The 14,772-nt window shown below is 35.7% G+C and overlaps 1 protein-coding gene across 1 annotated transcript; it reads left to right on the plus strand.

The window, feature by feature from the left end:
- The first annotated feature begins 8,550 nt into the window (after positions 1-8,550).
- Positions 8,551-9,493, plus strand: LOC119814805 (olfactory receptor 4F3/4F16/4F29-like). Its single transcript, XM_038330863.1, is given in 2 exon segments — positions 8,551-9,209; positions 9,211-9,493. Coding segments are annotated over 2 exon segments (942 nt in total).
- The last annotated feature ends 5,279 nt before the right edge of the window (positions 9,494-14,772 follow it).

A 14,772-nucleotide genomic window follows, 5' to 3' on the forward strand; every position in this document is an offset into this window, starting at 1 on the left:
TATGTTGAAGACCATCATTGTAATCCCGAAATAACACATGGAACAGAACACAACCCAGCTGCCACCAGCTTCACTGCGTGGTCTCTGTTTCAAAACTCTATGGGCATAATAGGTGATTTTTTCCTTTCTATTTCATACAGGTACAACTAACAAATAAATATTGTGTATATTTTTGGTGTACAATATTTTGTTTATATATATGTATATATACATAAAATATATTAACTTACTATATATAAAGTTATATTACATATATTATATACATATATCTTAAACTAATGAACATGTTTATGTTTACCTCACATACTCATCTGTTGTGAGAAGGCTGATTATTGACTCTCAGTAGTTTTCAAGAATGCTATTTTCATCTTTCATAATCCCCATGCTGCTGCAGATCTTCAGGAAGTTACCACCATATCAATGGAATTTTTGTATTTTTTCTTTACAGTCATTATCTTCTTGTTCCATGACCATACCCCACATCATTTTTTGCCTGGTTCATCCTCATATTCTTTGCTTGTATAAGCATGAGTTCTTTAGATTTTATATAACATAAGATATCTCATCCCTTGTCTTCTTGTGTCTCTATTTTTACTTAACACAATGACATCCAAGTTCATTAATACTATTGATACACAAATTTTTTTCTTTTAAAGTGCTGCAGAATAGTCCATATATATGTATATGTGTGTGTGCATGTGTGTGTGAGAGAGAGAGAGAGAGAGAGAGAGAGAGAGAGAGAGAGAGAGAGAGGAGAGAGAGGAGAGAGCCAAATGTTCTTAACAGTGGTACCAAAAATACATTGGAAAAGAGCCTCTTTAACAAGGAGGGCTCAAAAGACTAGATATTCCCATATAGAAAACTTAAAGTAGATCAATTTTTCTTTTGTAAGAAATCTTATACCTGTAAAAATGGCCAAGATCAAAAGCATTGATGACAATTTATGCTGGAGATGTTATGGGGTAAATGGAACACTCCGGCATTGTTGGTGGGAATGCAAGCTGGTACAACCCTTTTGAATGTCAGTGTGGTGATTTGTCAGAAAATAAGGAAACAACCTTCCTCAAGACCCAGTAATACCACTTTTGGGTATATATCCAAAGGATTCTCAATTGTGTCACAAGGACATGTGCTCAACTATGTTAATAGCAGCATTGTTTTCATAGCCAGAACCTGGAAACAACCTAAAAGACCCTCAACTGAAGAATGACTAAGGAAAATGTGGTACATTTACACAGTGGAGTACTATACAGCAGAAAAAAAAGACATCTTGAATTTTGCAGGAAAATGGATGGATCTAGAAAACATCATTTTGAGTGAGGTTCCCCAGACCCAGAAAGACAATTATCACATATTACTCACTCATTAGTGGTTTTTAAACATAAAGCAAAAAAAAAAACCAGCCTACAAATCACAATTCCAGAGAACCTAGACAACAATGAGGACCCTAAGAGAGACATACATAGATCTAATCTACATGGAAAATAAAAAAAGACAAAATCTCCTGAGTAAATTGGGAGCATGGGGACCATGGGAAGGGGTTGAAGGGGAGGGATGAGGCAGGGAGGAGTGCAGAGAAAAATGTAGGGCTCAATAAGAATCAATAAAATAAAAAAGAAATCAACTCAAATAAATGAATGCCATTAATTTTTACAAATTAAACTTGTATGGAAAAACATGGCACAAGAACTTCAGGATATAGACATAAGCATTGACTTTTAAACATGACTTCTAGATCAAAAAATCACTTGGAGTAGTGAAAAAGATGGAATTGAATCAAATAAAAGCATTTCTGTACAGTGTGAAGATACAATACACAGTATTTAAATGGAACAAATAGTCAAAGTCCATAAAAACTTAACATTAAGCAGAAAGGAATAAATGATAAATGATCAATAAATAAGCAAGCCATGTGTGGAATGTCTTATTTTTATTATTAGCCTGAGGTCATAGAAACCTCCAAACAATATAATTTTTTTTACAACATAGAGAAATCAGACTGGAATTAAACTGAAAGAATATTATCTGCTGTTAACTTTCATCGTGCTAGACCATTCTAGGCAGACTGCGGGGAGAATAAAGGTTTCAACAATCTTACTTAGCTCTGAAGCCTATGAACTACAATATTGGTCTGCTATGTGTGATGTGTCCCCTTGTGCAATGGTGTCTTGGCTGTTACAAAGCTAAGTAACTGCTTTCTTATTGGAATTCCGCACAGAAGGGAGCCCAAAATGTATGTTGTTCTGCTGTTCACCTTTTTTTGGGGGGGGGGGGGCATTTCTAGACAGGGTTTCTCTGTGTAGCTTTGGAGCCTGTCCTGAAACTTGCTCTGTAGACCAGGTTGGCCTCATAGAGACCTGCCTGCCTCTGCCTCCTGAGTGCTAGGATTAAAGGCATGTACCACCACCTCCTAGTATCTGCTGTTTGCGTTTTATATGAAGAGTGTTTTTTGATTTCCTTTAATGATATACAAGAGTTTTCTTTTCAGTGGTTTTAAGGAATTGGATATTTTGGGTAGTATAATTTAGAAATTTACTGTAAATTGATTATTATTATTTTAGTTGTTTCATTTCTAAATATTATTCATTAGAATGAAGCTGTGAACAGGCAAATCTAGTAGAAATTTATAATTATTTACTATATTAAAAGGAATCATAAATACCTATTTTAAAAACTAACTACACTATTTATAAATATACACAATAAAATAGCGTAATGATACAAAACTCGATTTTGTTTCTTTTTTATTTCTAGTATTGTATAATGAGATCTGAAATCCTTTTGTTACACTGGACAAATCAAATGGCCCTCTAGGGAAAAAGTCCCTGAACTATAAGCATTTTAAAACTATCTCGGTCATTGCCCACTTGAGGTATGTATAATTAGTTTTATATATTCTTGCATTAGGCTATTCTAGATACTTTATGTTGGAGAATGTAGGGAAATATGAGTCCATGAAGATTGTGTTCATTTTGTGCAGGTAAATGATGACCGGAAGGAAGTTTAGCGATAAGAACAGTGCTTTATTTATAGATGTGAATCCAAGCTTGATTTATACATGTGAATCCACTGTTGGAATTTGCTATGAATTTGAATCGAATCTTAAATTGGTTGAGTGATCCTAAATAAAATAGATAATATTTAGGAAAATCATTTGACAAGCACAAGAAAATACTTGTAAAAATTTATTTACATACTAGAAATATTAATGATTTTTACTTTGAGCTGGAGCCATGTCGTTACCTGGGAAAATGTAAAATGATTCAAAAAACACCCAATAACTTTATGATATTTTTATGTAGCATAGCTTATAATTAATCATTATATTCTCTGATAATACATGAATGATGTTATCCTCTTCTACTTGATAAATCAGAAAGTATTTGTTGACATAAAATACAAAAGCATAGAGGCTTTATCTTTCTATCCATTAGCTTTTCTATGGAGCTGGGCACACACTGATCAACTCTAAAGCAGATACATTTATTGGAAGTCTTCCAGTGTGAAGTGTGTCCTAGACATCTGACTGAAAATGCAATTGACGTGGACACCAAATGATCCAGTGCTGAAAACACTGCGATGTAATTTAATTTTTAGATATAATATAGATAATTACAATATGAAATAATACCTAAAGTTACCTGAAATTGTATTTATTTTTCCAGTTTTCTTATATCATTTATAGCTAATGTCTGTACTAATTTTACTTCTAAACAATAACTAGAATGGATAAGGATAAATAACTTTGATGAGTAGTAATTTTTAATGTGTGGTATAAAGTGAGAAAGAAAATCAAAAATCATGAAAAAGATTGTAAAAGGTATTTTGAGCATGTTGGCACACAACTTGGTAGATGGAGGCAACAGGATTGCCATGAGGCCAACCTGGGATACACAAAAGGACATTGTATCAAAAACAATAACTAAACATTTAGTTTATTGAGTTCAGTAAATTTGAAACTACAAAGTCATTTTATTTATGTATGTATTTATTTGAAAATGATACAATCATTTAAAATTCCCATAATAATAATTAAAAACAGAGATGTTCCTACCAATTTAAGAAGTTTCAAATATGAAATGCTTCAACTGAGTGTGTGAGTAAGCTTGCAATATTTCCAGATTGAAAAAGAAATACACATGGATGATGGTTTACATGAGCACTGCTCAAATGGAGATATTGAACTTGATAACTCTGTAGTAGGAACCCCAATACCAAATACCTTGTCCATCATTAAGGACTGAATGTCCTGGAATATGTTTTCCTCTGTTCATAGTTTTGCACAGGCCAAGGAAAAGCATTAATTACTACACTAGGCAAAGACATAGGGTGGTCTTTCTCATCATGGATATTTCATCAGTTATGAGTGTAAAGAATGTGTTTATGAAACAGCGCTTTCAGGTAGGGATAATGTGTAAGTGAAGACAATTCCAAACACCATCTCTTAGGAGTTTTCTCTGTGGGTAAGTATGGATTCCAAGGAAGTGCACATCTTGTCCCTTGTTTACAATGTAGAAGCTTTTTGTAATGTTTGTATTTCATATCTATATTTATTTATTGAAAAGATTCTTCTCTCATACAACACATCCTACCTACAGTATTCCGCCTCCACTCCTCATACCTCTTCCTACCTCTCTTCTCACCTAGATCCACTCTTGCTCTGTTTTCTCTTCAGAAAGAATAGGTCTCTAAGAGATGAGAGATGACAGCCAAAATCGGAGAAAACAAGATACAATAGGACAAGGCAAAAGCCCTCAGATCAGGCAGGACAGGCCAACTCAACAGAAGGAAAAGCACTGAAGGAGCAGGAAATAAGAGCCAGAGGCACCCACTCCCTGTTAGGTGTCTCACAGAACACCGAGCTAACAGTCATGGCATATGTAGAAGACCTCCTGCAGACACATGCAGGCCCAGTGCTTACTGTTTCAGTCTCTATGAGCTCATGTGAGCCCCACATAATTGATTCAGTGGGCCATGTTCTCCTGGTGTATTCCATCCCCTTTGACTCTTACCGTCTTTACTCCCCCTCTTTGATGGAGGTCCCCGATCTCTGAGGGACCAGACAGAGACCTCCAATCTCTCCACATAATGTCTGGCTGTGGATCTCTTCACCTACTCACATTGCTGCCAGAGATGCTACCATCATCATCTCTGATGATGACTGGATAAGACACTGATCTATGACTATAGCAGAATATCATTAGGAATTACTTCATTGATTTTTTTCCAGTTGCGTTTGCTTCTATCCCAAGTCTCTGGGTTATCCAGTCTCTGGTTCCTGGCCATCCAGGCACTGTAGGGCCACTCTCTCTAATCATGAATTACCATATTAGGCCAAATGCACTTTAGACAAATTTCTAGTTTTTGCTAGATGAAGGGCGTTACAAATAAAAAAGACAGGCAAATTCACAACTGATAAGAGAATGACTCTCAAGAGTTTTAGAACTTAAAGCCCCAAAATATCATGATAATAATTGTTATACACAAATTCAAAGGAATTACAAGGGAGAATGGCTTTATGAAACTTACCACTGTGCAATTAATATATGCAAAAATACTTATATATAATACCTAAAATTATTGTATTTTTATTGTTATAATTATATTGTTTATGAAGGATAGCTCTGAAAATCATTGCTTATCATTCCTCATAAAATATCCATTATTTTGCTAAAGGAAACTGCATCCTTTTTCTCTCTGTAATTGCACAAATACTGTTCAATTTTCTTAGTACTTTTTAAAAATTTCTCTTTAATCTTATTTATTTCTACTTTTTCTTCAAATCTTTACTTCTATAATCTTTTTATTTCCTAACTTTGTATCACTTTATAATTCTGGTTAGTTTCTTCACATATCTTTTTGGCTATATAAAAGCATATTTTAATGTAGTCTTTAAATTATTAAAATATTCTTTTTTGTTTTTCAATAAACATTTATATCATTGCTGTGATTATAAGTTCTGTGGTAGATTAGCTAGTTGTAGTCTTTAGCTTTATGGGCATTATGGTCTATTTTTAAAAGAAAATTTAATAACATAGATTTGTAATAACCACTAAAGAGACACTAGTGTTGTTTGAAAGCAAGTATACTAATTTCAGCTCAAAGTTTATATTTTAATCACCAAGATAACATAGATGTTACATACTGTCAAATAGGAGTTGGTTACATTTTGAAAAATCTCTTGTTAAAAGGAAATAGTTAATCTATTTTGAAATCTCTTTCAGCAGTGAAGGGTTTGGTGCTTCCTGCTTGCTAATATTCTAAGGTTTTTCTTTCTTTTATATCATGAGTTCAGCTCATTTATGTACAAATGGAAAAGGAGATATTTGTGTATGTAGTGCTACATGCTGAATGAGTGATTATCATTTTTAGTTATCTTATTCCTAACCAAATTATAAAATGCATGATTTAAAAATGTGCTTAATAAACAAATAGGCTGAAACTCAGGGACTTATGCCCAATACTAATTTGATGGTGCATTAACCACAGTGTTAATTTTGATCTGAATTTGTGACCCATATTCTGTTTATTGTATTATGTTTATTTACTAAGGAAAATTAAGGCTTTCCTAAAATATATTGGATCCTGTCACCAGTGTCGGAGCAGAGAGTAGTCTACTCCATTGTTCCTTTTATGTGGTTTTCAAACCACGTGCTATGCACTCCAGGGTCATGACTCTTACCCAACCCTACAGTTTCACAGACCAAAAATTTCAGTTTAAAATGAGCCATTTTAGATTTAGTTTTGTTGTGATAAAAAAAAACACCTACGGTTTCTGGTCTGACATGGTGCATGCTGGTAACCGACAGTTATAGAGAGGCTCAAACCTCTTTCTGGACCACTTCATAATTGCTTCAGAGAATGGAAATAGATGTATGTTATGCTCTCTCTATTTAATATGCTTACTTGTATTTGGTGAGTTAGTGCCATGATAATTGTAGACTATTTGAGGGAAAGTAAAAAATAATAAAAAGAGCCATGAGTTTGAAAGAGAGCAAGGAGGGCTAAATAGGGGTCTTTGAGGAGACACAGGAAGGGAGAAATAATGTACCTGTATTATAATCTCAAAAAATTAAAGACTTAACATAAATATTAATATAAAGCAAGATCTCACAGCTTGATAAACATTTAATAATCCTTGAAGTTAAGTGTTTTCTAGAAGTAAGTATGGGAGGAAGAGCTTATTTGTCAGAATAAGATTATACTGCTGGATTTCAAAAAGAGTGTTGTTTTTATATGTGTGGATCAGATTGTATATTATTCTTGAAACAAAAATCAGTCCTTTCCATGTTGAACAGTTTTTTTTTGTCAAAACTGAAATGAAGTTCAGAGAAAAAATATGGTAACACTACACAAGCTGGTGCCACCAGCTTCCCAGTGTGATCACTTTTTCACAATCCCTAGGTGTTGTAGGTGCTTTTTTCTCTCCTGTTTTATTAAGGTATAACTAACTAATGAATACATCTTGTTTTTTATTAGAGAATCCTGTGTGATGCTTTGACATATGTGTGTATTATGAAACAATTAAATCAAACTACTTAGTTACATCACACATTTATTTCCTGTGAGAACACTGACAACCTCCTCTTCCATTTTCAAGCATGCAGCACAGCTCTCTGGTCAACCAGGATGATGCATGATGGAGCTCCAGAAACATCATGCTAGCAGAATATCCACGTCTTTTGGGCATTGTCTTCTCTCTTTGTTTTCCAATCATCTTTATTTCTATATGGTTCATTCCTGTATTCACTGCTCTTATGAACATCCCTTCTTTGGATTCTATGCATTTGTGAGATTGTCTGTATTGATCTTTTTTTCATCTCTTTAATTTTAGGTATAACAGCGACCTCTAGGATCCTTCATATTATTACAGAACAGTATTCCCTTCTTTTAAGAAGCTGAAGAATATTCTGTTGTGCCTGCATGCCAGTGTGTGTTTGCATACTATCCAGGCAACTGCCAATGAGAATTTAGATTTTTCTGTATTGATTATTGTAAGTGATGTTACAAGGATAATGGGAAGAATGATTTGTATATGATGGTGGAATTTCCTCAGGCTGTACAGATTGTGCAAAAGGAGTCCCGTTTAATCATAAAGTAGTTAGTACTAATTTAATCTTTTCCTTTCTCACTTTTCCCCTCCCTCCTTTTCTTTCTCCTTTCTTTCTTCTTTTTCCCCAAAACTGTAGTCAGTGCCTTAGTGAGTCCTTTATTCCTGAGCTACATAAAATCATATTTTCAAAACTTGAGAGAGATTATTCTTTTCTTTTGTAATGTTGTACTGTTTTATGTGCTTATCAATAATTTAAAGGTAGATCTATTTTTCATAACCACTCTGAACTATTTTTTGACTTTTTGATAAAACTTTTAACTATCATGAAGTAATATTTCACTTTTATTTTAAAATTCACTCCTTGATATTAAGTGTCTTTAATATATGTTTGCCTTTAATTTGATTTTAATGTTAGATTACAAACAGACTTCCATAAATTTTCTTACTATACAACTTACAGTTTTTCCTGTTTCCTTCTCTAGGTAGCACTGACACACATGCTAATGGAAGGAGCAAATCACTCTGTGGTATTGGGGTTTGTATTTCTTGGACTCACTAACTCCTGGGACATTCAGCTTCTTATCTTTGTGTTCTCCTCCATGTTTTATGTAGCAAGCATGATGGGAAACTCCCTCATCATTTTTACCGTGGTTTCAGATCCTCACTTACACACTCCAATGTACTTTCTGTTGGCAAACCTTTCCTTCATTGACTTAGGTGTTTCTTGTGTCACTTCTCCCAAGATGATTTATGATTTGTTCAGAAAGCACAAAATCATCTCTTTTAGGGCTTGTGTCATTCAGATCTTCTCTATCCATGTCATTGGTGGAGTAGAGATGGTGCTGCTCATAGCCATGGCTTTTGATAGATATGTAGCCATATGTAAACCTCTCCATTACTTAACCATTATGGGCCCAAGAATGTGTATTTTCTTTGTAGTAACTGCCTGGATAGTTGGCCTTACCCACTCTCTTGTTCAACTGGCTTTTGTAGTCAATTTACCTTTCTGTGGACCAAATGTGTTGGACAGCTTCTATTGTGACCTTCCCCGGTTCATCAAACTTGCCTGCACAGACACCCATAAACTGGAATTCATGGTCACAGCCAACAGTGGATTTATCTCTGTGGGCTCCTTCATCATACTGATCATTTCCTATAGTCATCATAACCACTGTACAAAAGCACTCATCAAGTGGTTCCACTAAAGCTCTGTCCACACTTTCAGCTCACATCTCTGTGGTGGTCTTATTCTTCAGTCCTTTGATATTTGTCTATACCTGGCCTTCTCCCCCAATACACCTGGACAAATTTCTGGCCATATTTGATGCAGTTTTCACTCCCTTTCTGAATTCTGTGATCTATACATTCAGGAATCAAGAAATGAAGATGTCGATGAAGAGAGTATTCAGACAGCTACTGAGTTATCGAACGATCTCCTAAGTGCCTGCATTGTGAACATAGAAGCACATTATGACCATCTCAGTGAACATCTGCCTTTCTACACTATGTTTATATAGATCAAAATTTAGTCTATTTTTTTTCTACTTAGGAAGGTGAGATAATTCCTTCTGAACACAGAAGGAACTACGGGCATTTACAAGTTAAAGATTATAGTAATCACAATCCTCAATTCCCAAGGAATATTTTTTTATGCAAATTCTTAGATGTAAAGAAGCTGGAAGCCTATACTAAGACATTTAGAACCAAGAAAATTAGACTTTTAAAATCACATGAAGGAAAGTCTGGCAGTACTTACTAGGGATATTTGTTTTTCTTTTCGACCTTTAGTTTTTCTATATTCTTGAGAATTTCACACACAAAGTTCATCACTATTCCTTGGTTTCCATCCTTCAACTTTCTGTCATGTTCCCCTCACAACTTCATGTCTTTTTTTTGGGTAATCTACTCAGTCTTGTCAGTGCTGTCCACATGTATGGATCTAGGGTCATCCCCTGAAGCCTGGAAACCTTCCAGTGGGAACATTCTCAAAGAAGAATGATTCTACTTTCCCGAGGAGCTACTAATGGCAATAGCTTCTCAGAAATGAGTGGGGCCTGAAAGGCACATCTCGCATCTATGCTTGAATTTTTATTGGCTTGCTCTTGTGTACATCATATACAAGTAATTACAGCTGCTGAGAGTTCATGAGTGTGGTCGTTGCATCCTGTCCAGAAGACTGCATTCCACTGCACTCTTCCCCAGCCTTTGGATGGACCTTACATTCTTTCTGCCTCCTTCCCCACAGTCTTCTTGGAACTTTGGCAGTGTGGTGGATATTGATAAAGATCTTCACTTACAGCTGAGCTCTTTGTGTCTTATTGTTGTCACTTCAACGATCATGTAGCTTATAACTGACTTTTACCCACTGCAATTAGAAGCTTCTCTGACCATGTTTGAGAGAATTCTAGATCTGTGGATGTTGCCAATTAGGTTGGTACGATAAATAACCAGGCCAGCTCAAGAATAATAGTTATATTTTAATGTTTAAAAAGGGGAAAATCATGCTACAAGGGTGGGAGGTCCGACATCTTATCTGTCCAGCAGGCACCGTGCAGAGAGGGTGCGCATCTGGGTCCTCCCAGTTTTTCTCCCTGGGGTCCAGGTCGCCACGCCTTAATTAGATGTGATTGGTTGACAGAGATTCCCCATCATGTGGACATAGACTTAACTATCTAGAAGGCAACATAATGCCATAAGTATTGATAAAATAAAAGTAGTAGGCCATACTCTAGAACACATGCGTTCTCCAGGCATGAGCTTTTGACTAGGATTATACTATCTTGCATGTATGTGAATTCCTGTTGTGGAATTCTTCTCCACTAGAAAGCCATTTATTTACCCATATAACAGTTATGCCACCATGGCACCAGTGCCTCGCAGGTCATTATTGCAATATGCAAGATCCAGCACTGGGTAAGATTATTGTTATTTTTCTGCATCGGCTTACATTTTACCTTTTGGCATTGTAGAATTTAGCTATCAGGAGTGTTTTTTGATTCAAGATTGATTCCTCAATACTCTGAAGTCAAAGTATGTGATGTCTTCAACAACAGGGTCTTACCATGTAGGTACGGAGGGCAACAGGGCAGTAGCCGTTTTGTTCTAGAGTTCATTAGTTTTGGTAGCCTTTCATGTCCTCATTAGCTATTACTGTTCTACCTGAACACTAGTGTATAATCCCCTAACTGAATATGATAAATGTTCTTCCTAGCTCTCAGCCAATTCCTTGCACCATCTGAAAAGCTGCAGAAAGAAAGTGCAGCTATGTACATTATAAAAAGGAAATACTTATAAATATAAAGAACAAGAAAGGTTCTGAAAAATACACAGTACAGGATGCCTTTCCCTACTGAAATGACAGGGGAAATGACTGAAACATTCTTATCAAACAGCTTTGCCTTTATGAGGGATGTTTTAACTTAAAATATGTGAATAGATTCAAGGACTTTAATTTAAAAATTATTCTAAAATTCAACAATGGTAGCCAATGCTTCTACTAGGTATTCTGTGACTTTGAATATTCGGTTACATTTGCTAATTCTAAAATTAAAATTTTTAGCTTTCATATTTTAGACATAACTTTCATTCTTACTAAAATGATATAGGTAATGACATTTAATTTTGCTGTGTTTCATGCTGCTCTGTGGAAACTCTTACTTTCAATCTATAATACATTATTAAGAACGAAGTTATTCAAAAAGAAAGGAAAAACCTAATGGAAAAAACCCTGGAGGAAAAAAAATTAAAATGGCCTTTAAATGAAGTTCAAGGCATTTATAATAAAAGGGACTCAGGGGACTCAGATTAACTGAATATAAAAACCACATTTAGCCAGGCTGTGGTGAAGCACACCTTTAATCCCAGCATCCAAGAGGCAGAAGCAGGGAGATCTCTGTGAGTTTGAGGCCAGACTGGTCTATAAAGAAACCTTGTCTTGAAAAACCCAAAAAGAAAAAGACCCATAATAAAACAAAACAAAAACAAAAAACCAAACCAAAAAACCATATTTAAAGTGGACATTCTTTGTTTTGTTCTTTTTATTTAATTTATTGATTTCAAACTTGAGTTTTAACCTTCCTCCCTCCTTCCTTCCCTCCCTCCCTTCCTCATTTTCCCTACCTCTCTTTCCTCAATTTCCTCTCTGCCTATTGGTTAGTTTGGATAAGGGTTTGTCTAGGCAAATTTCAAGATATCATTATATTTTTACCACTCAGTAGTACTCCATTGTGTAAATGTACCACATTTTCTTTATCCATTCTTCAACTGAGGGGCATCTAGGTTGTTTTCAGGTTCTTATTATGAATAATACTGCTATTAACATAGTTGAACAAATGTCCTTGCAGTATGGTTGATGGAGGATGTTCATCTGTCTATGTGTTACTTTCATTGGTTAATAAAGAAACTGCCTTGGCCCTTTAATAGGATAGAAAATTAGCTAGACAGAGTAGACAGAACAGAATTGTGGGAGAGAGAAAGCAGAGTCAGGCAGACACTTCAGGCAGTCGCCATAGGCAGTCGCCATGCCTCTCCTCTCCCAGACAGACGCAGGTTAAGATCTCTCCTGGTAAGTGACCACCTCGTGGTGCTACACAGATTACTAAATATGGGTTAAAGCAAGAGGTGAGAATTAGCCAATAAGAGGCTGAAACTTATGGGCCAGGCAGTGTTTAAATGAATACAGTTTCCGTGTAATGATTTTGGGTAAAGCTAGCAGGGTGGCAGGAAGTGGCCCTCTGCCATTCCTTCTACAGTATGGTTGAGCATCCTTTGGGTATATGCCCAAGAGTAGTATTGTTGGGTCTTGCAGTAGGTTAACTCCCAATTTTCTAAGAAATTGCCATACTTATTTCCAGAGTGGTTGTACAAGTTTTCACCAGCAATGGAAGAGTGTTCTCCTTACTCTGCATCCTCTCCAGTATAACCCTTATTGGTGTTTTTGATCTTAGCCATTCTGACAGGTATAAGATGGTATCGAGGATGGGAGAGGAATGGAGGGGAGCAGAGAAAAAAGTTTAACTCAAAAAAATCAATAAAAAAGAGTTGTTTTGATTTGCATTTCCCTGATGGCTAGGGATGTTGAACATTTCCTTAAGTGTTTTTCAGTCATTGAAATTCTTCTATTGGGAACAGTCCCAAGGCAGCCACCTCCACAGTAGTAGGTACAAGGGAGTGACCCTTAAGGGACACAAGACACTGCTGGCATCAATTGGAGGAAGACATGTGTAGGTGCCAATGCAAGAATTCACTCAACAACGTAAAAAGCAACATGGTAACAACCCATGTTGTATGTGATCATACAACAGGAAGACTTAATCATCTTACCAAGAAGAAGCAGAGGAAAACAATTGTAAATGTAACTTTATAAGGATGATGGAGATATTTAAAGAGAAAATGAAAAATTACCTTAAAGAAATGGAGGAAAAGCCAAACAAAAATTGGAAGAAATCAATGAATTTTTCAAGTAAATACAAAAATAAAACCAAGAAAATACAGTCAAACAGGTGAAGCAAGCAGTTTAGACAGTTCAAGACTTGAAAAATGAGATAGAGGCAATAAAGAAAACACAAACTGAGGAAATTCTGGATATAGAAAATCTGGGTACTGAATTGGAACTACAGAGGCAAGAAGAACCAACAGAATACAATAGAAGAGAGAATCTCAGGTGTTGAAGGTACTATAGAGGAAATATATTCATCAGTCAAAGAACACATTAAATTCAACAAATTCTTAATACAAAACATCCAGGAAATCTGGAACACCATGAAAAGACCAAACCTAAGAATAATAGGGATAGAAGAAGTCAAAAAACACTAGTACAAAGGCACAGAAAATATATTCAACACAATCATTGAAGAAAACTTTTCTAATGTAAAAAAGGATATGCTTATGAAGGTACAAGAAGCTTACCGAATACCAAATAGACTGTACTAAAAAATAAAGTCCCCTTACTATATAACAACCAAAGCACAAAGAATACAGAATAAAGACAGAATATTAAGAACTGCAAAGGAAAAAGTCAAGTAACATATAAAGGAAGACCTATCAGAATTACACCCAACTTCTCAATTGAAACCATGAAAGTCAGAAGGTTCTGGACAGATGTGCTGCAGACATGCCTAATCTCAGGGTCGTGGGTTAGAGCCCCATGTTGGGCGCCAATCTGTAGAAGGAAGTGGTGGGGCGGCGTCCGCCACCTGGCCACCGGCTAGCTTTACACCAGAAATAATTACATGGAAACTGTATTCTTTTAAAACACTGCCTGGCCCATAGTTTTAGCCTCTTATTGGCTAATTCTCACATCTTTCTTTAACCCATATTTAGTAATCTGTGTAGCACCACGAGGTGTGGCTTACCAGGAGAGATCTTAACCTGCATCCATCTCGGAGAGGAGAAGCATGGAGACTCATTATGGAGACTGCCTGAATCGTCTCCCTCTCTTTCCCAGAATTCTGTTCTGTCTACTCCGCCTACCTAATTTTCTGTTCTCTTAAAGGGCCAAGGCAGTTTTCCTTATTAATTAACCAATGAAAGTAACATAGACAGATAACTCTCCTCCATCATTTCCCCTTTTTCTGTTTAAACAAAAAAGAAAGGCTTCAACTATAACATAGCAAAATTACATATAACAAAACAGTTATCAAGTAAGAATTACAGTTACAATATTTAAACCTATTTTATCTTTTATCATAACTAAGGAAAACTTTAACTATTGAACCATT

This window comes from Arvicola amphibius, chromosome 5, assembly GCF_903992535.2.
Source record: "Arvicola amphibius chromosome 5, mArvAmp1.2, whole genome shotgun sequence".
NCBI classification, from domain to species: Eukaryota; Metazoa; Chordata; class Mammalia; order Rodentia; family Cricetidae; genus Arvicola; species Arvicola amphibius.